At 41.7% G+C, this 23,767-nt stretch overlaps 2 protein-coding genes and 1 long non-coding RNA gene across 3 annotated transcripts in view; 1 reads left to right on the plus strand and 2 right to left on the minus strand.

Moving 5' to 3' along the window:
* Positions 1 to 23,767, plus strand: part of LOC144245697 (uncharacterized) — a 38,168-nt gene that overhangs the window by 9,718 nt on the left and 4,683 nt on the right. The gene's annotated exons all lie outside the window — the stretch shown is intronic.
* Positions 7,551 to 8,471, minus strand: TAS2R4 (taste 2 receptor member 4). The gene has a single exon (XM_077781069.1). It carries the CDS (start codon positions 8,469 to 8,471, stop codon positions 7,551 to 7,553), a length of 921 nt encoding a protein of 306 aa, XP_077637195.1.
* On the minus strand, positions 17,463 to 18,425 carry TAS2R3 (taste 2 receptor member 3). Its single transcript, XM_077781025.1, has one exon. The coding sequence runs from the start codon at positions 18,411 to 18,413 to the stop codon at positions 17,463 to 17,465; it is 951 nt and encodes a 316-aa protein (XP_077637151.1). The 5' UTR covers positions 18,414 to 18,425.

Genomic DNA, 23,767 nt, shown 5'->3' on the forward strand with positions numbered 1-23,767 from the left:
ATTAGGGTGGAATATTTGACTTCTCAGAGTTCAGGGTCTGTCCTTTTGAAATCTATTCTCTAGCCAAGAAGGCAAAGCTGTGAACACAAGTAATGTTCTGGAAGGTAAGAATCTCACTTCCATTCCCATGTGCATGAAGCTGGCCTGGAATCTGAGATGAGGAACAAGTCACAGCTACAGACCATGCTTCCAAGGGAAGCAAGTAAAATCCATAGGTACCCTTGAACCTTGTTCCCACCCACCCAACTCTGCCGAAGCAAAGTAAGACATTCTGAGATCTCACCAGTGGCAAATGTAAAGCACCTCATGTTATAAACAGCGAAAGTACAACATTTATGAATGCTTTAGCCAATATTTATCAAATGCCTACATGTGCCAGGCCCCTAGTCCAGGACTGGGGAGATAATGGCCACAAAAAAAAGTCCCTAGTGTCACAGATCTGACATTATAGTAAGAGAGGCAAATAATCAATACTGTTTTCACATGTTTGTAACTTGAGTATATAACCATACAGTGGTATTTGTACACATACAGAGGCTTGTTCCAATGGCAGGGAAAACAAAGAAGGGGAGATGGTGAGAAAATGAGAGAAAACAACTAGGAGACAGGATAAATATTCATTGCTGAATACTCGGTGCTAGAGGAGGTCAAAGTGGAGAGAAATCTGGGAACCACACTGCTAGTCCACTTCCATACAGAATTGCTCAGCATATCAGCCCCCAAACCAAGGGCTGAAATGAAGGATTGTATCTGGAGAGTTACAGCCTCAGCATTCTCTAGTTTACCAGAACAACCACTTGGTTTCTAATTTTGATGCAACCCAACCACGTTGGCCATAACACTACCACACCTCTTTCTACCAAAGTCCCTTCCATTCATACGCCTACTATTCCAGTGATCTGAGCCCCCAGCCATTCTCACAGTACCTGAATCAAGGAAAGACAGCCCATGAGAGACCAAGGGGGAATACAAGCATCAGAAGAGACCCACAGAAGGGTAAACTATGGCTTTCTATCAGCACAACAGAGCAGTCTATCCTATATAGAAAAACAGTATGGATAAGCTTCTGTTCAACAAAGAAAACAATCAACAAGATCAAAGACTATAAATTGGGAGAAAATACTTGAAAACCATACATCTGATAAGGGGTTACTATCCAAAATATGTAAGGAACTCATACTATTCAATAGCAAAAAAGCAAACAATCCAATTTAAAAACTAGGCGAAGGACCTAAAATGGTCATTTTTCCAAAAAAGACATATAAATGGCCAACAGATACATGAAAAGATGCTCAACATCACTAATTATCAGGGAAATGTAAATCAAAATCAGAATGAAGTATCACTTCAGATCATTACAATGGCTGTTATCAAAAGAAAATAAAAGATAAAAAGTGTTAGTAAGGATGTGGAGAAAAGAGAAACTTTATACACTTCTGGTGAGAATATATATATATTATTTTTTTCTTTAAAAAATAAAAATAGAACTGTCACATTATCCAGTGATCCTTCCTCAGGATCTCAGAAAGGTATCTGTGCTCCTACGTCTACTGTGGCATTAATCACAATAGTCAAGATACAGAAACAACCTAAGAGCCATCTATTCATCAACAGATGAATAGATAAAGAAATTGTGATAGATAGATAGATAGATAGATAGATAGATAGATAGATAGATAGACAGACAGACATATGATAGGTAGATAGATAGATAGGTACACACACAGACATAGAGACAGAGACAGTCCCCAATTTACAATGGTTCAACTTCGAATTTCTCGACTTCATAATGGCACCAAAAAGATACACATTCAGTAGAAACTGTACTTAAAATTTTGAATTTTGACCTTTTCCTGGGATATGCAGTATGATACTATCTCGTGATGCTAAGCAGCAGCAGTGAGCCACATCTCCCACCCAGTCACATGGTCACAAAAGGAAATTGATAAACTCACAACCATTAGTGTTTTCACTTTCAGTAAGGTAGTCAACATATTACATGAGATATTCAACACATTATTATAAAATAGGCTTTATGTTAGATGATTTGGCCCAACTGTAGGCTAATGTAAGTGTTCTGATCACATTTAAAGTAGGCTAGGCTAAGCCATGATGTTTGGTAGCTAAAAATTAGATACATTTTCAAATTAAGATATTTTCAACATGTAATTTAAACGATGGGTTTATTGGACATGACCCCACTGAAAGTTGAGGAAGATGTGCATGTGTGAGTGTGTTTGTATGTGTGTGTGTGTTATTCAGCCTTAATAAGGAGATCCTCCCATTTGCAACAACATGGTTAAATCTAAAAGGAACTATGACAAGTGAAATAAACCAGACACAAACAAAAAACAGAATGCGTGACCTCACATATACATAGAATATAAAACCTTGAATAGAACGAAGCAGACTGGCAGCTATCAGGGGTGAGGAGGTGGAGATTTGGAGATGTTTGTAGGATGAATAAGTCTAGAGATCTGACAGACAGCATACTGACCACAGTTAGCAATATTGTACTGAATACTGGGCATGTGCTGAGAGAGGAGATTTCAGGTGCTCTCATCACACACACACAAATGGTACCCATGTGAGAAGATGACATGTTAGTGAGTTTGACCACAGTCATCACTTCACTATGTATATGTATATCAACTCATCCTACTGTAGACCTTAAATATATGCATTTTTATTTAAAAAAAAAATAAGCATTTAGTTATCAGGTGCTCTTAGTCTCTGCTAGTCTATGATGTTTCTCAATCATGCACTGTTTTCATAAGTGTGACAGTTCTGAAGATTACTGTTCAGGCATTTTGTAAAATGTCCCTCTTGGCTCCTTCCTACCCATGCAGGGTTATAGGCATGCCTTTTCCCAGGCCCCATACAGCCCCAGCCATAATCCAGAGAACAACCCGCCTGTTGTGACATGTTGATATTGCTGCTTCCCCAGAAGACTGACCCCACGCCCACCCGACTCGGCTAAGGGAGGACGGTGTGCAGCCTTCGCCCCTCCCCTGCTATTATCCTTACCCTCCATGCTCTCTCCCTCCTCCTTCCACCCAACCTCTATTAACTCACATCACTTCCTTGTTATTAATCTCCTTGCCAGGAAAATTCTTACACAGATGCCGAGATCCCTTTCACACTTTTTTCCTCATAGAATAAAACTGGCCATGGGCCAGTTATTCAAATCCCTGGGAGTTTTGTCAGACTACCATCTCCCCCTCTACTCCCTCACCCAAGAGAAATGGGAGGCAGGGCACACAAAATGTGAAAAGAATTCCCAGAGTCTCTACTCCAGCCGGCTGCTTCCCTCTCCAGCTGTCTTTGAGAAGCAGCCGGCTAGGCTAGAGACTCCAGCTCCAGCTCTACCCTCCAAAAAAAGAACATTATTGAGAAATTTATTTTAAATACCTTCAGTAAGCTCCAGTGTAACCTGAAGACTCTTGCATTTAGGGCCATCTTAAAAGTTACATTCAGTGGTGCTTTAAACAACTAATGTCTCCTTCCTTAAAATCCCTTCTTTCATTTGTTTGTTCTTTAAACAACCGAAACTGAAAATGGCTCATGGACAAAATGCTAGTAACAGTGATTAGGAAAGCCCAAAGTCACACATGTTTAAGTAAAATTTAGGCAAAATAAAGAAACGTTTAAAATCCTTGAAATGACCCATAAAAACAAACTGACGGTTGAGGGGGGTTATGAGGGGATGGGGAAAATGGGTGAAGGGGAGTGGAAGGTCTACACTTCTGGTTTCAGAATGAATAAATCACAAGAACAAAGTGCACAGCATAGGGAATACAGTCAATGATACTGTAATAGCTGGTATGGTGATAAGTGGTAGCTACGTTTGTGGTAAGCTCAGCACAATACAAAAACCTGTCTGATCACTGTGTGGTACACCTGAAACTAATGTAACATTGTGTGTCAACTAGACTCAATTTTTTTAAGTGGTTTTGATATTAAAAAGTAAAAATCCTTAGAATGGATATGAATTTCATTTAGTTCATGCATAAACTATATCCACTTTCCCATCACCTTGCTACTGGCCTATTCCTGCCCAACTTGCAACAGTCAAAATACATTTTAAAATGGTTTCTTCTTTAATGTTGCTACACTTTTGGTTTAAAAATATATCTCACCTGAAATAAAATGCTTCTGCACAGGGAAGGAAAAAAATCAACAAAACTAAAAGGTAACCTACAGAGTGGGAGAAGATATTTGCAAATAACTTATCAAATAAAGGGTTAGTATCCAAAATATATAAAGAACAGATATAACTCAACATCCAAAAAACAAATAATCCAATTAAAAAGTGGACAGAAGACATAAACAGACATTTCTCCAAACATATCCAGATGGTCAACAGACACGTGAAAAGATGCTCAATATCACTCATCATCAGGGAAATGCAAATCAAAACTACAATGAGATATCACCTCACACCTATCAGAATGGCTAAAATCAATAACAGAAGAAACAATAAGTGTTGGTGAGGATGTGGAGAAAGAGGAAACCTCTTATACTGTTGGTGGGAATGCAAACTGGTACAACTACCATGGAAAAAAGTATGGAGTTTCCTCAAAAAAAGCATAAATGCAACCCTTTTGAATATTTTCTTCTTATCCCAGAAGATAAAGTTTTATAAATGGGCATGATCCTACACTGTCCCAATCTTTCCATCTACCTTGTGGTATACTTAAAAGAGAACAAGATTTTAGAATTAGAAGACAAATTGGAGCCTTAAAACTACCCCTTCCTATTTTAGTCTTTGAGCCATTTATAATACCTGCTTGTGCCTCAATTTTTTCATCTGTATAGTAGGTAATATCAATATTATCTGAGAAGTTGTGAGGAATCAATAAAATAGCATGTAGGAATGTAGCTCAGACAATATTGGGCTTTAGCAGTTCAAAGTTAAATGGCAATGGCCCCAAGTTATCGCTACCATAGTGTATGTTTCATGATGTTATACAGACACTGCTCTGGCACCCACCCTTCATTTCCAAGAGTGACTCATCTTTTTTTAATTAAAAATTTTTTAATGTTTATTTATTTTTGAGAATAAGAGAGAGAGACACACACAGGGTGCAGGTACAGGAGGGGCAGAGAGAGAAAGGGAGACACAGAATCCAAAGCAGGCTCCAGGCTCTGAGCTGTCTGCACAGAGCCCGACGTGGGACTTGAACTCATGAACCATGAGATCATGACCTGAGCCATGACCTGAGCCGAACTTGGATGCTCAACTGACTGAGCCACCCAGGCACCCCTAATTAAAAATTTTTTAATGTTTATTTTTGAGAGAGAAAGAGAAATAGAGTGTGAGCAGGGGAGGGGAAGAGAGAGGGGGGACACAGAATCCGAAGCAGGCTCCAGGCTCTGAGCTGTCAGCACAGAGCTCCATGCAGGGCTTGAACACACAAACTGTGAAACCGTGACCTGAGCTGAAGTCAGACGCTTAACTGACCAAGCCACCCAGGCAACCCCAGAGAGTGACTCTTCTTAATGAAGAGTCTTAAACATCCCCCTCCCTTTCCTGAACAGGCAGAGAATATAGGGAAGTGCAGGATAGTGCGTATTAGAGAGCCTATAAGTTATCACATCTTGAAGAAAAGAAAACTCTAAAAATGTCTTAAATTCCTGATTAGTATTTAGTGGCAGAGCATACTGGAACCAGCAAACTCCAAACCCACAGCATTGTTATAAAGTCTGCCCAAAGAGGACTATGGGCAAGTGCCCAGACAAAGGAATATGGTATAGCATAAGTTTGTTGAGTAAGGCAAGAGAGACAACTACAGTGTCCAAAAGAATGGAGATATTTATTTCCCATGAATGGTCCTGGAGTAAACAGTCCAGAGCTGGTGTGGCGGCTCCATGGTGTCAGCAACTAGGATGGATGATTCCTCCACCATCCCCAGGAAGTCACTTTATCCGCTCATCCAAGATGGCCAATCATTACCTCTGGCATTCCTGACCACAGGAAGAAGGAAAGGGAAAAGGGGAAGGGAGGGCATACCTGTTCTAGGGGCACCACCTAGAAATTATACACATCACTTCTCCACATACTCTACTGGAAGAACTTGATCACACATATTACCCACTTAGAAGAGAAAGCTGTAAAATGTAATTTGCTGCCAAAATTCTGGGTAGCTAAAAATTACTACCATGGAAGATAAAGGAAATAGAACAGATACTGGGGAACCACAAGGCTTTCTGCTACTCATTTAGAGTTCTTCTGTCATGGATTTAATCATCCTCAGTAACCCTCTTATCTCCTAATCTTAAGATTCTAACATGATAAAAACCTTTTTTTTCTTAAAGTCTAAAATATTAACTTGTATAATCCTTACTGAATAATGTAGTCAAGATTCTGGTGTCCAGAATGGGAAAAAACAGGTAATCTGAAAAATTTGAAGCTTTCTCATTTTTTCTTTTTCAAAAAATAGAATGTTATTTAATAAGTTTACTTTGACATGTGTAAATATTACATAAATATTTTTAGAAGTACCAAAAAATGTATAAATATAAGTCATTACCCTTCAATTCCTATCCCAAACTGATCAATATTCCATCATCAGATTCCTGTTCCTCTGTAGCTAGTCTGCTGTTCCAACCCCCCTCCCCTCCAAAAAAGAGTGTTCTCCTGGAGAAATGTGCAGCGCCCACACAGCTCAGTACATAAATTCATAAGCAGATGATATATATTCATCAAAAGTCTGATGCTGCCACCACCAATCCAATGGCTCCTCTTGGCTTTCCCCTGAATGCTGTACCATGTGACAGGGTACAATCTTTTATAAAGTTGCGCTCAGATTGCATCGATTTCACTATTTGGCACTTGCTTTTGACTTCAGGCTAGTTCCCTAGATTTTAAGATTCTTGGAACTATCCTGGGTTCAGGTTCTTTAATACTTATCACTTCCCTCCACTTTGACTCTTCCCTTCTTTCCAGAGCGAACCTAGGAGTTCACTCATAGAGTTTCTTGGTAGTAATAGCTCAGTTACTGTGACCCAGCAAGGGGAGGGTGCTTCTTCTGTACACCTGCCACAGTATGTACCTGTTTCCTTTCATCTTTCTCTTTCTTCCTTTTTCTCTCTAAAACTTTCCTTTCTTCCTTTGCTCTTTGCATCCTCTTGCTAATTTTAAGTCAGTCGGATGACTCCTGATGAAGGTTCACCCACTGTTAAGCCCTTACCTGGGGCTCCTCAGCTAAACCTCAAAAATTTAACTGAAGATGTGAACTATAATGTGGTGTTTAATTTGGGGGAATGTCCCCTTATACTTGATTAGCCATGGAACAATGTGGTAACTTCCACTAGCCAGGGATGCAACACTCATGCAAACTACATGACAAATAATACCTCAAACAAGCTCCTTAGGAAAAAAAAATGCCTAATACTTTAAATTTTTTAAATTGCAGAATTAACTGACACACAGGCACTCAAAGGCCTAGAAAGTCAGATCAGTATTTACAAAAGTGAATTTCTCAGACCACTGCGAAAACTGCTAATGGAGAAAATCTTGCTCCCAAACCAGGAGGTGACTCTCGCCACTATTTACTCTTGAAATTCCACCATATGTTGAAAGAAAGAATCTTCTTTGCTTTTGTTTTCAGTTTAGGATGTGTGAGAATAATGAGAACAGAATGTCCTGGAGGATAAAAGGTAGAAATGATCATACAGACAGATCTGGCTCCCAAATCCATCTGTACAGAAGGGAGATAATGTAGCAGGGTAGCAACTGAATATGGAATGTAGAGGATGAGGAAATAGATCATTAGCTTCATAGCACCCACATGAGCTTCAGTCTGGGGATTCCAAAAATCAGTGGCGTTTTTCTGCATCTTCTGTATGTGTCTCCTCAAGGAATGTATTAACAAGGAAGCAGAAGTCACATTAATGATGAACTGGAGAAAGGAGCTCAAGACCAAGGAGGTCACCAAAGACAAGATGCTCTTATTGATATCACATAACGTACCATTGCTCCCAGTCACAAATTCGGGAAAGGATGAGGTCTGCCTGAGCACAACATACAGGAGGGTGGAGAAGGCAGATATCAGCATGCAGGCCACCAGCAGCTGAGGGATCTTTGGGGCGAGCTGGCGTTTCAGCAGGAGGAATACTGAGTGTTGGAAGTCAGTAATCTTCACGCAGTACAAGGCATTGAGCAAGGTGACAAGCCAGAGACTATTAGAGTCCAAAAACATCCAACACAACAGGAAAAAAGTAGACAAATGGACTGACCTTTCGACATTTGGAGAGGTGAATAAGTAGATAATGTTCAGGAGAAACAGTCCCAGCATCAGAAACCTGCTGATGCTCAAGCTGAACAGGATCCTATTACAAGAGGAGATTTTGTGGCTTCGCACCCAAGTCCTGTAGTGGACCACTACAATAAACAGGTTTACCATGAGTCCTACAAAATTCAACATTGCTGAGACAATAAGAGCAGATAAAAAGAGTATCTGAAGCATATTTACTCATTGAGGACTCAGCAGTTGTGGTGCTGGTGCGGGGGCAGGAGAAACACTGAGGTCCGAGGAGGCGCCAGTACCCAGCCAGGAAGGATTTCCTTTCCTAATTGTCCCCAGTGTGGCAAATGAGCCATTAATGGTCTACGAGCCAGCTGCTTTTGCTGAGATGCAAATCTTCCAAGGATTGCATTACTACTTCTTCATTCATATCCTGTTTTCCTTAGAAATGCCTAATTCAAACAGCCTCAGTGAACCCGGGAGTCCACTCTGCCAGGAGAAGGACAGCAGAAAGGAGCAGTTAGGGATGGCTCTGAGGACTTCAAGTCTGAGTGACAGGATCGCAGTCCAGGGACGCTTGTGTCACTGTGTCACAGTGAATGAAGGTTTTCTTCATGGCAGCCCCAGAATATGGTGTAAATTCCCAGGCTTTATTCCTGGCCACCCACCCTCATCCACATACCCATGGATTACTGAAATCAGCTCTCTCTCCCCTGTAAACTGTTGATGCTGCAGCCCTATCTTCTCCATCGGGCATTCGGCCATGCCAACATTACTCTTTCATCCCCAAGCACCTATAGTGATTTACAGTTATGAACAGATCAAGTTCAAGGACTTCATGCTTCCTCAAGAGCCTATTTTCAATGAATTCCATCCTTTTGTGATGATTCCTTTACTTTGCATTCCCTCACCAGTTACATATATAGATTTGTGTCATAATCACTTGTGAGTTAGGCTTCTGCTTGGGGAAAAAATGTCAGCCATTTCATGTGTTTCCTTTAAGGATATGGGCTTATGCTTACATCACAGGGGACTATATCTTAGACATTTGACTGCCAAAGTACTCCAGTACCAAATACACAGGAATGCTTTAGTTATAGTTTTGTGGGCCTGATAGGCATCTCACCACCTGATTCCTCTATAACTTCTCAGACAGTAAAGGGCACAATATGCTTGGCAAATTATATTATCAAAGACTATGAGTGAGTGTGGGAGTATGGCATCTCTTATCTACTCAAGCAGGTGAGGAAACCCAAGGTGTAAGCCTCAACGCAGCCATACATAGGTTACAAAACTAGCATCAAAGTAAAGCATACAAACTCCCATTACTTTGGATGAGAACAGAAGTACAATTAGGAATAGACAAACAAAAGAAGCTAAGATATGAAGACTACCAGGTCCAGAAAAGGGAGTGAATTCATGAAGCTCTTCACGATAGATGACAGAGAAGCAGACCTGGAGGAACTCCCTGAGCCCAGCTCCTTACAAAAGCATTTGTATAAAACTAAGGGGCAATGACAGAAGCGAGCCCAGATCGGGGATCCAGGCAAATACATGAAAGAGCAAGGCAATGATTAAAGGGAAGATTATATTATAACTCATATTTCCACTTAATTATTTATAAAATAGATACTGCATTAAAGTAATTCAGTTAAAATATTGTACACACACACACACACACACACCATTTAAACAGAATAAATAATATGGTGTAAATTATAAGAATTCAATGTTCCGGAAGGTGCGGGAGGACCCATTACTGGGCAGCCACAGACCCATTCAGAGCGAGATATACAAGGTTGTCGGGTTTTCAGTAGCAGGAGGAACCATCAGTAAAATGTGATCACATTGGCTAGTGTCACCAGTGAGCACACAGCTCTGTTAGATGTTGTCTCTGAAAAGGTCAGTATGGGAAAAGCACTAAAAAAACCCTTTCTCCCTCTGCGTGAGAATTTTACCTTCAGTTAAATATAAATATCTTATGGATACTCCCTGCTTTTGGCTTCCTTGAGTGTGAGGACTCTTCTGACATGTGTGTCCTTTGATTCAACCCTGGCAGCTATGTCTATGAAATTATTATAAGAGAAATTGGCACCTTTGGGACATGAAAACTGTTTTAAAATTTTTTAATGTTTATTTATTTTTGAGAGACAGAGCACGAGCAGGGGAGGAACGGGGAGAGAGGGAGACACAGACTCTGAAGCAGGTTCCAGGCTCCGAGTTGTCAGCACAGAGCCTGATGCGGGGCTTGAACCCACAGACTGTGAGATCATGACCTGAGCCGAAGTCAGACACTTAACTGACTGAGCCACACAGGTGCCTGGCATGAAATCCTTCTATGGCAGTGCCACCCCTATTAAGGAGTTCTTAGGAGGAAGAAAGAGGGAAACTTCTCTATTTTGGGCTGTTTTAACTCCTTACTCTGTTCCCAGCAGTGCAGCAGGCATCTTAAATCTCGGTCAATTCTTAAAACCATTCTAGAAGGAAGATATGGTTATCCCTATTTACAGGTGAGGAAAATGAAGATGAGTAAGTGACTGCCAAACATCATAGAAAATCAGTGGCTAAGTTGTAAGGTCTTTCTGAGACTGAGCTCTTTCGACTTGTTGCCCTCATCGCTTCATTCATTTAACAAATTGCTACCGTCAGCCACGCACTATGTTAGGTGCTGGGGAAACCAAAGAACCACCCACAGTGCATCCTGCCTTCACAAAACACACCGAACAGTGGAGAGACAGACAAAAAGACAGAGATCAGTGTATCTGACGCTATGGAAAAACAAAGGGTGCAATGGTGTGTTCAGAAGGGCACTCGAGTCTCATGTCTCAGAGGAAGAGCCCTGGCTTAGTACCCCACAGTGCTCCATCCGGGCTGAGAGCCGCCTGCAGGAAGTATGGCCGTGCAGCGTGGACCTCAGCAGCCCAACAGAGCGGTGCGCTTTTGTGGCTGTCACGAAAGGAGACTAGAGACAAACAGCATCTGTGCCAGAGCCCTTCATCATATCTGAAGCATTTGTTTCAATGATGCAGAGATGAAATGCTTGTTTGTGGGTCATCATTGCCCACTACACGTGGTATTTTTGAGAAGAACAACTGATCTAGGATAGTGTTTGGTGCAAAGCGGCTAGTAGATAAACGTCTGCGGTATAAGTGAATGAACTGGAAGCAAGATGAGCCAGAATGAAAACGGTGTGAGAGACTACTTCCACAGTATTACAGCAGCATCCGGGAGCTAGCTGGAGCCCATTCCTTGCTCAGAGAGGTGCTAGATGGGCAGTTAGGGTACAAAGCTGAGAAACCAAGAAAAGGTCAGAAACCATCCCTCTCTGGCTGTGAGTACCCTTTTTAGCAGCAGATGGGTAGCAAGCCTAGATAGAACATGCAGAGAAACTCCACCCATGAGCTTCTGGAAAACACTATTTTTCAGTTAACCTGGAAATACTGCTCTGTTACCGGGCCAGCTCCACCAAGTCGCAACGACAATTTCATTATAGTCAGATCAACAAAATTTATTCATTTGGCAAACTCGTATGTGCAGAAAAAAAGTAAAGTTCTTAATTTAGTCTAAAAGTAATACAGTTTTTCTCCTGAGCTCCCACCTGCTGCCTGGGGTCGAACTGTTTAATCCAATGAGATAATGAAAAGAAAGTCTTCAGAAAAATGTTCCGTCTTTTTAGATTTAAAAATTAAAGTTTGACAGGACACCCGGGTGGCTCAGTCAGTTATGTGTCCAGCTCTTGATTTCAGCTCAGGTCATGATCCCAGGGTTGTGGGATCAAGCTCCACATCAGGCTCCTCACTGGGTGTGGAACCTGCTTGAGATTCTCCCTCTCCCCCTCTCTACCTCTCCCTCAAGCTCTCTCTCTCTCTCAAAATTAAAAAATAAATTTTTTTAAATTTTAAATAAAAAATAATTTTAATAATTGAAATCTGAGACATAGTCCCGATGCTATGCTTCTCTCCTAATGAAATTATATGCGTCCACGTGTATGGGGAGGGAGGAGATTAATGTTACCTCATGGTGTCAGAGAAACATGCTGTCCTCTCCCCGTGTCCTTGTCTTCCAGGGGGAGGTCCTTGTCCCTTGGTTGCTGCTTGCCCTGCCTGCATTCAAGGCTGAGTCGGCGCCTATGTTTTGCTCCCACTGACTGCAACTGGAGAGCTTTTAAGCAGTCCTCACGGGGGAGGGAGGGGGGAGTCAGGACTCTCTCCTGCCCGCCGTGCAATCCCCTTTCTGCCTCCCTCTTCTCCTTCCCACCATCATCCCCTGGGGACTGGAAGAAGCAGGCTTTCACTTCTATCATGTCCTCCTACGCCACCAGCAACACCATACTCCGTGGATTCACTGTCTGAAGACTAGAACTCCATGACGCACATTCTCGCTCAACCCCTCATAAGCTCATAAGCTAAAATACTGTGGCTAATATTTGTTGTGTATTTACTATGCTCTAGTTGGTAAAATAACTTACATACGTCATCTTATTTGATCCTCACACCAATCCTTTGAGGGTTTTTTTTTAATAAAATTACCTATTTTATAGTGAAGGAAACTGAAGTCCAAAGAGATTTAGTAATTTTTCAAAGATCATGTATCTAGTAAGTGATAAGGTCATAATTTTTTTAATGTTTATTTATTTGGGGGGGAAAGAGAGAGAGACAGAGCATGATCAGGGGAGGGGCAGAGAGAGAGAGAGAGACACAGCACGAGCAGGGGAGGGGCAGAGAGAGAGGGAGACACAGAATCCAAAGCAGGCTCCAGGCTCTGAGCTGTCAGCACAGAGCCCGACATGGGGCTCGAACTCACTGTGACATCATGACCCTGAGCCAAAGTTGGACACTTAACTGTGAGGTCAGGATTTGAATCCAATGTGTTTGACTCCAGAAATAACATTCTTAGTACCTACACTATACATTTTTCTAGTCCAGCAAAATGTAGGAATACCAGAAAATAACATATAATTGTCATTGGCAATGTTGGGAGTTTTTGAGGTCATCTTCACTTTCTTAAAACAGAACTTCCTGCAGAATATCAACAGAATATCAGACTTTCCGTTCCACCTATCCCAAGGCAAGAAAATCATATACACAACTTTAAGATCTAGACAGCTCTGTTCATTAATTGTTGGGAAAGATCAGGGACGCTGTTTAAGGCAAAGAACATTGGTAAAGACTGAAACTGTTTGAGAAGTGTTGGAATGTATTGGGGGGGGTGTTTTTTTGTTTGTTTGCTTTATTGTTGGTTTTTTTATTTTATGATCCCTCGACACAAACTACAGCTCAATCTCATTAAGGTTCAGGATCTGTGAACTTGGCCCAAGGTATCAGAGAATACTAAAAATGAGAAGCAAGGGCCTCTGGTGGAAAATTGGAAAGTCTCATGAGGCTACTGTCATAAGTTGCTGTTGATTCATGTGTTAATACACCGAAAGCAATACACCAGCGAGGCACTGAAGAATGGATGTGTATGGAGGAGAGGCCGGCCACCTTAGGAACAAAGCAAGTTCTGGCATGGAATTGGCTCCAAACGCAGGGACAATTCTCACCAGCATTCTCTGACCCAGGAACTTACTCACAGTGGGGAAAGCCACACTCTAGCCCTTTGTTCAGGAAACAACTAGACTTAAGAGTCTTATCGGATTTTAGAAAAACTGATTCATTCAAAGTAAAACAAAACAAAAAAGATGGCCTCTGGGGCTTTCTCAAAAGAGGGCCTGAGGTATTAAATTCTTCCCCATGTGCTGGGCCTCGCTGAAGAGCAGGCAGATTAGGTGGTACCCCTCAGAGATTTGGAAGACTCTATCCTCTCCAAAATAACCAAACTTACCAGCATTGCGCCTCCAGCAACAGATGAGACTCCTTTCATCAGCAACTCAGCCACTCCCCAGACTCACTTGCTCACTGCCACCCCCAACCTGGATTAACGGAGGTCCCCATATGACTGATGTCATCTTAACCAAGTCTGATATTTTCCAGGAGCCACCTACACATTTCTCTGAAAGAAGAGATGGGAGCAGGTGGCAATGCCACGCATACGAATCTGATCTCATTTACTCTCAGGGAAGGTCACTCTGCACTCAGCCGGTTGGACTACACACTCCCACTCAGAAGTCTCTGTTTCTACCCACACTCCAGGCCCCAGTGAAACAACTAATAGTGGTAATGTCAGCATGTCCACATGGTGTAACATTGGCACCATCTCTGAATCTGTCAGGTTAAGATAGGATTTAATGGAGCCACACTGGGAACAGAAGAGCACCAAGAACCAAAAATCAGCTAAGCCAAAATCTCCAGTAAAATGTTATATTCAACTAAGAGAAAGGAAACCACCCACACCTAAGCTAGAAGGGAGAATCAGGAACTCATGTTAAGCACTGAAGAACCAGAAGGTCAGAGCCAGGCAGAGAAGTCATCAAAGTGACAGAAAGTAGGAACAGGTGTTCAAGAGTGAGTGAAGATGAATTCAAAGGTGGGGATCAGCATTAACAAAGCAGGTGCCAATCAAAACAGCATGGATTTCCAGGGCACCTGGGTGGTTCAGTCAGTTAAGCATCTGACTTTGGCTCAGGTCATGATCTCCCAGTTCGTGAGTTTGAGCCTCACATCGAGCTATCTGCTGTCAGGACAGAGCCTACTTCAGATACTCTGTCCCCCTCTCTCTTTGCCCCACCCTTGCTCATGCTTTCTCTCTCTCTCTCAAAAATAAATAATCATTAAAAAAAAAAAAAAGAGCATGGATTCCATGGTTAAACTTCCCTGTGCTGGAAAGCAGTGCAGATTTTTATTAACTACAAAGTACCCATTTCAGAATCCTTACATTTAAGTGAATTATTATATTATTATTCACTTATTATTATTCAATTATTATATTAAATATTTTAAGTTTCAACAGACACTTTTCTTTTTTTTAATGTTTATTTATTTATTTTGAGAGCGAGCGAGCAAGCATGAGTTGGGGAGGGGCAGAGAGAGAGAGAGAGAGAGAGAGAGAGACAGGGAGAGAGAATCCCAAGTAGGCTCCTTGCTGTCAGTGCAGAGCCCACGGCAGGGCTCAATCTCACTAAACGTGAGATCATCACCAGAGCCGAAATCAAGAGTCAGATGCTTAACTGACTGAGCCACCCAGGTGCCCCATCAACAGATAACTTTCTGAAAGAGAATTTTAAGTTATGTCAGAATTAGGAATCTTCCTAGCAGCTTCAAGAGGCAAGACCCAATTTGAAAACAAACAGTACAGACCAAAAGACATTTATTCCTGTAACTTTAGAAATGAATACATAAATCCCAGAACAATCCCAAGATTAATTTCTGGTTACACAGGACCAAATGCCAAGTAGTACCACAATCCTTAATGCTACATCCAAATATGACTTATTCCACAAAATAACAATAACAACAGCGATAGTTATTGTTTACTCCATCTAAATTCTAAGCACTCTTCATCTGTTAACTCACTCATTCCTGCCTTCATAGCCACAATGCTCTACACCTGAGAGCCCCATCAGTGACAGAAATCTAGGTTCAGATTTGCCACAGATCCTGTCTATATTCCCAAGTTTGTGAATTCTTCATGATCTTAAGTAATAATAGTCTCATTGACTTCTTGACACTGTTCAGTGATAGGAAGTAAATCAATGCCTGTGTAGTTGTATTAAAATAAAATTTATTAAACTTATAAAAACTGCTTCTATTTTTTAATGTTTATTTACTTTCGAGAGAGAGAGAGAGACAGAATCTGAAGCAGGCTCCGGGCTCTGAGCCCAGAGCCTGACGTGGGGCGAGAATGCATGAGCCATGAGATCATGACCTAAACCGAAGTCAGACACTTAGCCGACTGAGACACCCACATGCCCCTGCCTCTATTATTTTTTATAAAACTCTCAAGTTTTAAACGCTAACATGCACCTGGGTTAATGAGGGGGAAAAAAACTGCTTTGATTTTTTCCCAATCTAAAAAATAAAAAATTACTTGGCAGTTGATAAAGGAAGATGATAGCAAAATGATGAAGGAATAGCACTACTGAAGTGAAATGATCACCACCAGACTGGATTGCAGCCTAATATCCAAGGGTCTTAATTCTCGATCCACTGCTTTTGTCCTTGCACAGTGGATCTGTGGGAACTATCTCTCATGGGAACTGCCCTTGCTGCACAATTCACTGTCAGTTACAATGCCAGCCTTACCTATTGAGGGCTTCACACAATGCGCTGTGCTACAATGTTGGCACACATTGCCTCATGAGTCTCTAATAGCTTGCGAGGTCAGGGTCACAGTCTGCATTTTAAAATGAGCAAAGGGGCGCCTGGGTGGCTTAGTCGGTTAAGCGTCCGACTTTCGCTTAGGTCATGATCTCGCGGTTCGTGGTTTCGGGCCCCGCGTCGGGCTCTGTGCTGACTGCCAGCTCAGAGCCTGGAGCCTGTTTCAGAGTCTGTGACTCCCTCTCTCTCTGACCCTCCCCTGCTCACGCTGTCTCTCTCTCTCTCCTAGAAATAAATAAAACATTAAAAAATAATTTTTAAAATGAGCAAAGAGGGGCGCCTGGGTGGCTCAGTCGGTTAAGCATCCGACTTTGGCTCAGGTCATGATCTCACGGTCCGTGGGTTCAAGCCCCGTGTCAGGCTCCGTGCTGACAGCTAGCTCAGAGACCGGAGCCTGTTTCAGATTCTGTGTCTCCCTCTCTCCCTGACCCTCCCCTGCTCATAGTCTCTCTCTCAGAAATAAATAAAACATTACAAAAAAATGTTTTTTAAATTAGCAAAGAGAGGATCAGAAAGTTAAAGTAACTGACCTAAGGCCAAAGGTCTTGGAAATGGACAGAACCAGAATTCAAACCCAAGTCCGTGGAACTGCAGTGCTTTTGCTCTTTCCCTCAAGCTCATTACACTGTTACGACATCACCTCATCACTGTCAGTATAAACTTTACGTTAAAGCTAGTAATCAGCTCATTTTGTGGACAGCGATTAAAATACAATCCATGTCTACACCATGAGAGTGTTCTTACTATACTGACATTTGCCAAAGACTGTTGAACTCTCTTCCAAAACAACCATGCAAAGAGAAGCCACGAGATGTGTCCCCCACGGGACGAGGCAGTGCATCGGTGTCTCTCTCCTACTGATGTCACGAAACTGGAACCACAAGAGGGTCAGGAAGAGCCCTGTAGTCTTGAGCCAGGCCGAAGGGCTCCCAGGCTCGCACCTGCGCCCTCTGTCACTCTACAGGGAAGAGGGTCCCTTGGATCCAGACTGCAGATGACCAGACTCACACCGCAGCATCCCCACAAACATATGCTTCAGCTTGTTGTTTCCCAGAATGAGAATGAATGAGTGGCCAGCAGGATAAAACATGGTAATAAGTTCTCCGATTATCTTCACCATCTCGGTTTCTGGTATGAAATAACTGGATGAGGTAATTAAAAAGGCAAGGAAGTAAAGCAGGAAGAGAATGAGGAAGGAGAGGATGATTTTGATGGCCCTCTTGTGCGCTTCAGTGCTCGGATCTCTGGAGCTGGCGCTGCTTTGCTGCATCTGCTGCGTGTGCCTCCCCAGGGAGAGGATGAGCAGGAAGTAGGAGGCCAGAGACACAATCAGAGGAGGCAGGTTCCACAGTGTCCCAAGAACATGGATCAATTTATATTCATTTATTTTCTTTCTAAAGTGCTCAGTCACATTCCCTGTGCTATTGATCTCACTGAGAATAGAGTACCTCTTAAATTCATGGATCAGAGACAGGGCACTGGCGCACGATAAGAGCAGTGCACCCAAGATCATCTGTACGACCATCCTGGAAAGTCTCCACTTGAGCCAGAGGAATATAGGGTGGGAGAAATTGGCAATTTTCAGGCAGTAGAGGACACTGAGACAGGTAGCAAGCCAAATGCTCAGGTGGTTTGTAAATGTCCAGAAAATATCAATAATTTGCATTATTATTCCTTCCTCATGCGCTTTGGAAAAGAACACCATTAAAACACCATCAACCAAAAGAATCCACAGCAGAATGATCCTGGAGAGAGCCAGGTTAGTGATGATGAAGTCAGACAAAGAGATTGTCTTATTCTTAAACCAGCTGCTGCCATTGACCACCACTATGAAACCATTCCCCAGCATCCCCAGAATGAACTGAGAGGCAGACAGAACCAGAAATATCCACTTGTTGAGCCCTGACATGTCAGCTACTAGGCAGACCTGACGTTGTTCTATTGATGTACAATCTCCGTTCTGACTTGAAATTTTTTCCTGTGAATCTGTCACCTCGCCTTGTTGCTTCACTGTACCTGTCTCTTGTCTCTGCCCAATTTAGTCTGTTGTAGAGCAAAGTTTAGTGAACCCTCTCTGGATCTTTCAGGTTAGTCTGTCCTCTTCACAGATGCCATGGACTGTCACATTTCAGCTACGACCTAAACTCGGCAGCTCTTTGCCAAAATGCAAATGGAGTAGTATCTAATGTCACACAGAGAAGGAAGAGATCTGACTCACAAAGGATGTGAGGATTTGGACTCAATTTCAAAAGGAGGAGGGTTCTGAGCCACCCAGGACAGAAAGGTGCATCACCAGAAGAGTCACACAGAATCATTGCAAAGAGTGAGAAGTCTTACTCCTGGGAAGGAGGACTCAGGGACACACACAGAAAGGGAGGGGTCAGAATTCCACCAGAAGGCACTATCGAAGTCACCCTGGAGGGAGGTTTAAGTGCATGAAATAGAGAAAGTTCAGGGGCACTGGTTCTGGGTTAGAATTAAAAGGTGTGCCTGTTTGAGTATGTGTTACATGAGGGGGCTCCAAGTTTTTTGTAATTCTTAACTACCTGAGCATTTGAATAGTAACAATAGTGAATTATAGCATATAAGCTATTCAAAACGTAGATGTTCAGAGTGCATGACCACTGTATCAATATGTCAACGCAGTTCAGGGTGACAGCAATCACACACAGACAATCTCTTCAACCCAAGAAGCCTTATTTATGTAAAACAATGCCTTCCAAATTTTGACCATGGCCAACATTAGTACTTTCTATATGGTCAAATAAATAAATAAATAAATAAATTACACCCAGTGAGCATTGGGTGATATATGGAAACCAACTTGACAATAAACTACTAAGAAAAGAAAGAAAGAAAGAAAGAAAGAAAGAAAGAAAGAAAGAAATACACACACACAACACATATACACATACATACATATATAGTATATATATATACATACACACACGTATATGTATGTATAATATATATACATATTATAGTGGGAAAACAAGAGTCACAAAATGATACTTCCCCTTTTGACATGTGTGGCACTCTGATATTTTCTTTTTAAATTTTATTTATTTATTTATTTATTTAATTTTTAAATTTACATCCAAGTTAGCATATAGTGCAATAATGATTTCAGGAGTAGATTCCAGTGATTTATTCCCTATTTATAACACCCAGTGTTCATCCCAACAAGTGTCTTCCTTAATGGCCCTTGCCTATTTAGCCCATCTCCCCAATGACAATCCCTCCAACAACACTGTTTGTTCTCTGTATTTAAGAGTCACTTATGTTTTGTCCTCTTCCTTATTTTAATATTATTTTTGCTTCCCTTCCCTTATGTTTATCTGTTTTGTATCTTAAATTCCACATATGAGTGAAATCATATGATATTTGTCTTTCTCTAATTTCACTTAGCAGAATACCCTCTAGTTCCATACACATAGTTGCAAATGGCAAGATTTCGTTCATTTTGATTGCCGAATAATACTCCGTTGTATATATACACCACATCTTCTTTATCCATTCATCTGTCAATGGATATTTGGGCTCTTTCCATACTTTGTTATTATTAATAGCACTGCTATAAACATTGGGGGGCATGTGCTCCTTCAAAACAGCACACCTGTATCCCTTGGATCAATACCTAGTAGAGCAATTGCTGGGTGGTAAGGTAGTTCTATTTTTAATTCTTTAAGGAACCTCCATATTGTTTTCCAGAGTGGCTGCACCAGTTTTCATTCCCTCCAACAGTGCAAAAGAGATCCTCTTTCTCTGCATCCTTGCCAACATCTGCTGCTCCTGAGTTGTTCATTTTAGTCATTCTGACAGGTGTGAGGTGTTATCTCATTGTGGCTTTGATTTCTATTTCTCTGATGACGAGTGATGTTGAGCATTTTTTCATGTACCTATGAGCCATCTGGATGTCTTTGGAGAAGTGTCTGTTCATGTCTTTTGCCCATTTCTTCACTGGATTATTTGTTTTTTGGGTATTGGGTTTGATAAGTTCTTTATAGATTTTGGATACTAACCCTTTATCTGCTATGTCATTTGCAAGTATCCTCTCCCATTCTGTTGGTTGCCTTTTTGTTTTGCTGACTGTTTCCTTCACTGTACAGAAGCTTTTTATTTTGATGAGATCCCAATAGTTCATTTTTGTTTTTGTCTCCCCTGTCTCCAGAAGCATGTTGAGTAAGAAGTTGCTGCAGCCAGGCACTCTGATATTTTCTATCCTGTTCTATTTCTTTCAAAGCTGCTTACATATCACAAACTTGATTTTACAACCTACAAAGGAGGTGTGATAAATACTGTTTGAAAACACTGATCTCAAGGATGGAGAGAGAAATCAATCCCATCAAGGCACAAAGCAGTGTCTACACACACCTTGATGAGTGTGCTAAGTTGCAAGGCACTGATCGCTCCTTACCAGGGCCATTTCATGCAGCAGGCAGCCAAAAAGGATGAGGTTACGTGCCCTTCCAGGACAAAGAGCAGACTTGTTTACTATTTGCTATTAAAGTAGTGATTTCTCCAGGCTCGGTGTGTTTCTCCATAATGAAAGGCATCTGGGGCCTCTGCATTGACCCTGGAGACTTGCTGGACAAAGGTAACGGATACAAACATGCTGGTGTTCATGATGCTTGCTGTGCTGCCACTATGATCACTTTTCTCTGATCCGGAGGTTTCATGTCTTCTGCCAGGTTCCATGAACCAGTGACAGGCTAACTTATTGGCTTGTCAAAAGGGTAAAATCAAATCCCAAACCCAGCACCAACCTCAATTTGATTACCACTGCTTTCAGTAGCCTATTCAAGTTATTTCCTTATTCTCTCCCTCAAGCCCATAACCCCTACTTATACTCTGTTCTATATCATGGGACTCTAAGACCCATCTCCCAGACTCCCTTTACCAGATGCCTTGCTGTTGGTGTTGGCCAATATGAAAACTGACAGATGAGAAGGAAGGAGAAAGAAAAATCCTGCTTCCCACTCCACCAGGATAGCACTTGGTGGCAGTTCTTCTGATCAGGAAAAGAATGCAGGCTGTTGACTCCAGGAACCTGGACAAAACCATGTATTTGGTGTTGCTGGCCTGGCCAAGGCAATACCTCTTCAGCACACCAGAAACAACTGTAATCACTTCTTCAGCAATGCAGCAACAGATGCAGGCTCATAGGCTCCAGCCAGGGAGATCAGTTTCTGATCTCTGGGTATAAACCCCTTTTTCCTTTTTGCTTCTACAGTACCTTCCTTCTCCTTTTTCCTCTTCCCATACTTTTGTAAACAATCCCTTACATTAAATTCCCTCTGTTGGATATACCTATACTGGCTCCCACTTTCCTGGCTGGACCCCAAATGATACACTGTCCTTCCCCCTACTTTTGAACTTTTAGTTGTCTCCTAATTTCATCAAAGGTATAACATATTTCTTTTTCTCATTCTCCATGGGATTTGGGGGTTATTCTCAAGAGGAAAAAGAAACTCATTTAACTTATAATGCCATTTTCATACTTATTGGCAACTCCTGCCAATAAGTTTTTAATAAATATTACTTTCATTATTTTAAAACATCCTATGTTGGGGTGCCTGGGTGGCTCAGTCAGTTAGGAGTCCAACTCTTGGTTTTGGTTCAAGGTCATGATCTCACAGTTCATGGGTTTGAGCCCTGTGTTGGGCTCCACACTGACAGCATGGAGCCTACTTGGGATTCGCTCTGTTTCCCTCACTCTCTCTGCTCTTCCCCGGCTTGCTCTCTCCCTCTTTCTATCAATACAAATAAATACATAAACTTTTTTAAAAATCCTATGTTGTTAAGTCCAAAATGTACATCTTCATGCCATACCACTCTTCTGAACTGTATACTCCTGTATCCACCTATATAACTTCTTGGCACTATCACAGGCATCTCAAATTTAACATGTCCAAAATAAAACTCTCAATTTATTCTCATTAAAAAAACCCAAAAACCCTATCTCTTACCCTCATTCTTCCCTATTTCAGCAAATGGCAACATCAACCTTCCAGTTCCTCAAATCAGGCACCACCTAAGGATTAACTTGATTCTCTCTTTCCTATAACTCCACATCAATCTATCAATGGCTTCTCCATTTTAATCATAAAATGTATCCTGGGGGTACCTGGGTGACTCCGTCAGTTGAGCGTCCAACTTTACTCAGGTCATGATCTCGTGGTCCATGAGTTCAAGCCATCAGGCTCTGTTTCTGACAGCTCAGAGCCCGGAGCCTGCTTTGGATTCTCTGTCTCCCTCCCTCTCTCTCTGGCCCTTCCCCACTCATTCTCTCTCTCTCTCTCTCTCTCTCTCTCTCAAAAAATAAACATTTTTAAAAAGTATCCTGAATTTTCCATTTTCACTCCCTCCATCCTGTTACAAGTTACCATGATCTCTCATCTGAACTACTCAATAGCCTCCTAACTCATTCTCCACTTCTAATCTTCCTCTGTAACAGATTCTCCATATAGCCACAAGAATGATCTTAAAATGTAAATTAGATCATTGTACTCCACTACTTGAAACACTTCAATGGTTTTCCAGTGCAACTACCACAAAATATAAACTCATATTGCATACTAAGAATCTCTTCTGCATGTCCTCTTGCACTGCATCAGGACTCACGATAAATTTTACCATATTATATGGTCTGAGTTAAAGAACAGGCTTTATTGGAGTAAGAAAAAAATTCCTAACAACAGAAATAAAAGCACTGCTCCTCTTCATCTTCCAATGATTATACAGAGGGACCTGAGAATAGTTCGGTTAGCAGTATACTTCTGTATGCCAAGGAAGGTGACTCACCCTCCCTGTTGTTCTCACAATTCTTGTAATAAAAGTGTGAAAATAACTTTGTCAATAGGAAAACAGAGTCTGAGGGCCAGAAAATCTGGATTTGGGAAGCCAGCTATTACAAGAGTTGTCTGAAAAATCACTGACCAACACCTGCAAAATGATGCCCACAGGGCGTTATAGTTCCTACTCATGTTAGAGTCAACAGTTCGGTGGCAACGGAGCTTATGAAAGCACTTTCCGGTGAGAGAAGTGAAAGAAACCATTTTCCCATCTAGCTTGTTGTCCAGACAACCCAGATTCAACTCCTGGAGTTATTTTTTGGACTTTTCTCACTGCAACATAAAATGCCTACAAGAAGAATGAGATTTCCCAGGTTGTCTAGGACAATCCTGGTACAAGCCTGTCAATGCCACAGAACTATTAATGCCCCCATATCGGTGTTTTACTCACTGAACTGTCAGGCACTAG

This window comes from Crocuta crocuta, unplaced genomic scaffold, assembly GCF_008692635.1.
Source record: "Crocuta crocuta isolate KB4526 unplaced genomic scaffold, BGI_CrCroc_1.0 scaffold228, whole genome shotgun sequence".
In the NCBI taxonomy this organism is placed as follows: Eukaryota; Metazoa; Chordata; class Mammalia; order Carnivora; family Hyaenidae; genus Crocuta; species Crocuta crocuta.

Bases quoted from the DNA above. Each gene is read 5' to 3' on its own strand.
- TAS2R4 (XM_077781069.1), bottom strand. From the start codon at position 8,471: ATGCTTCAGATACTCTTTTTATCTGCTCTTATTGTCTCAGCAATGTTG.
- TAS2R3 (XM_077781025.1), bottom strand. From the start codon at position 18,413: ATGTCAGGGCTCAACAAGTGGATATTTCTGGTTCTGTCTGCCTCTCAG.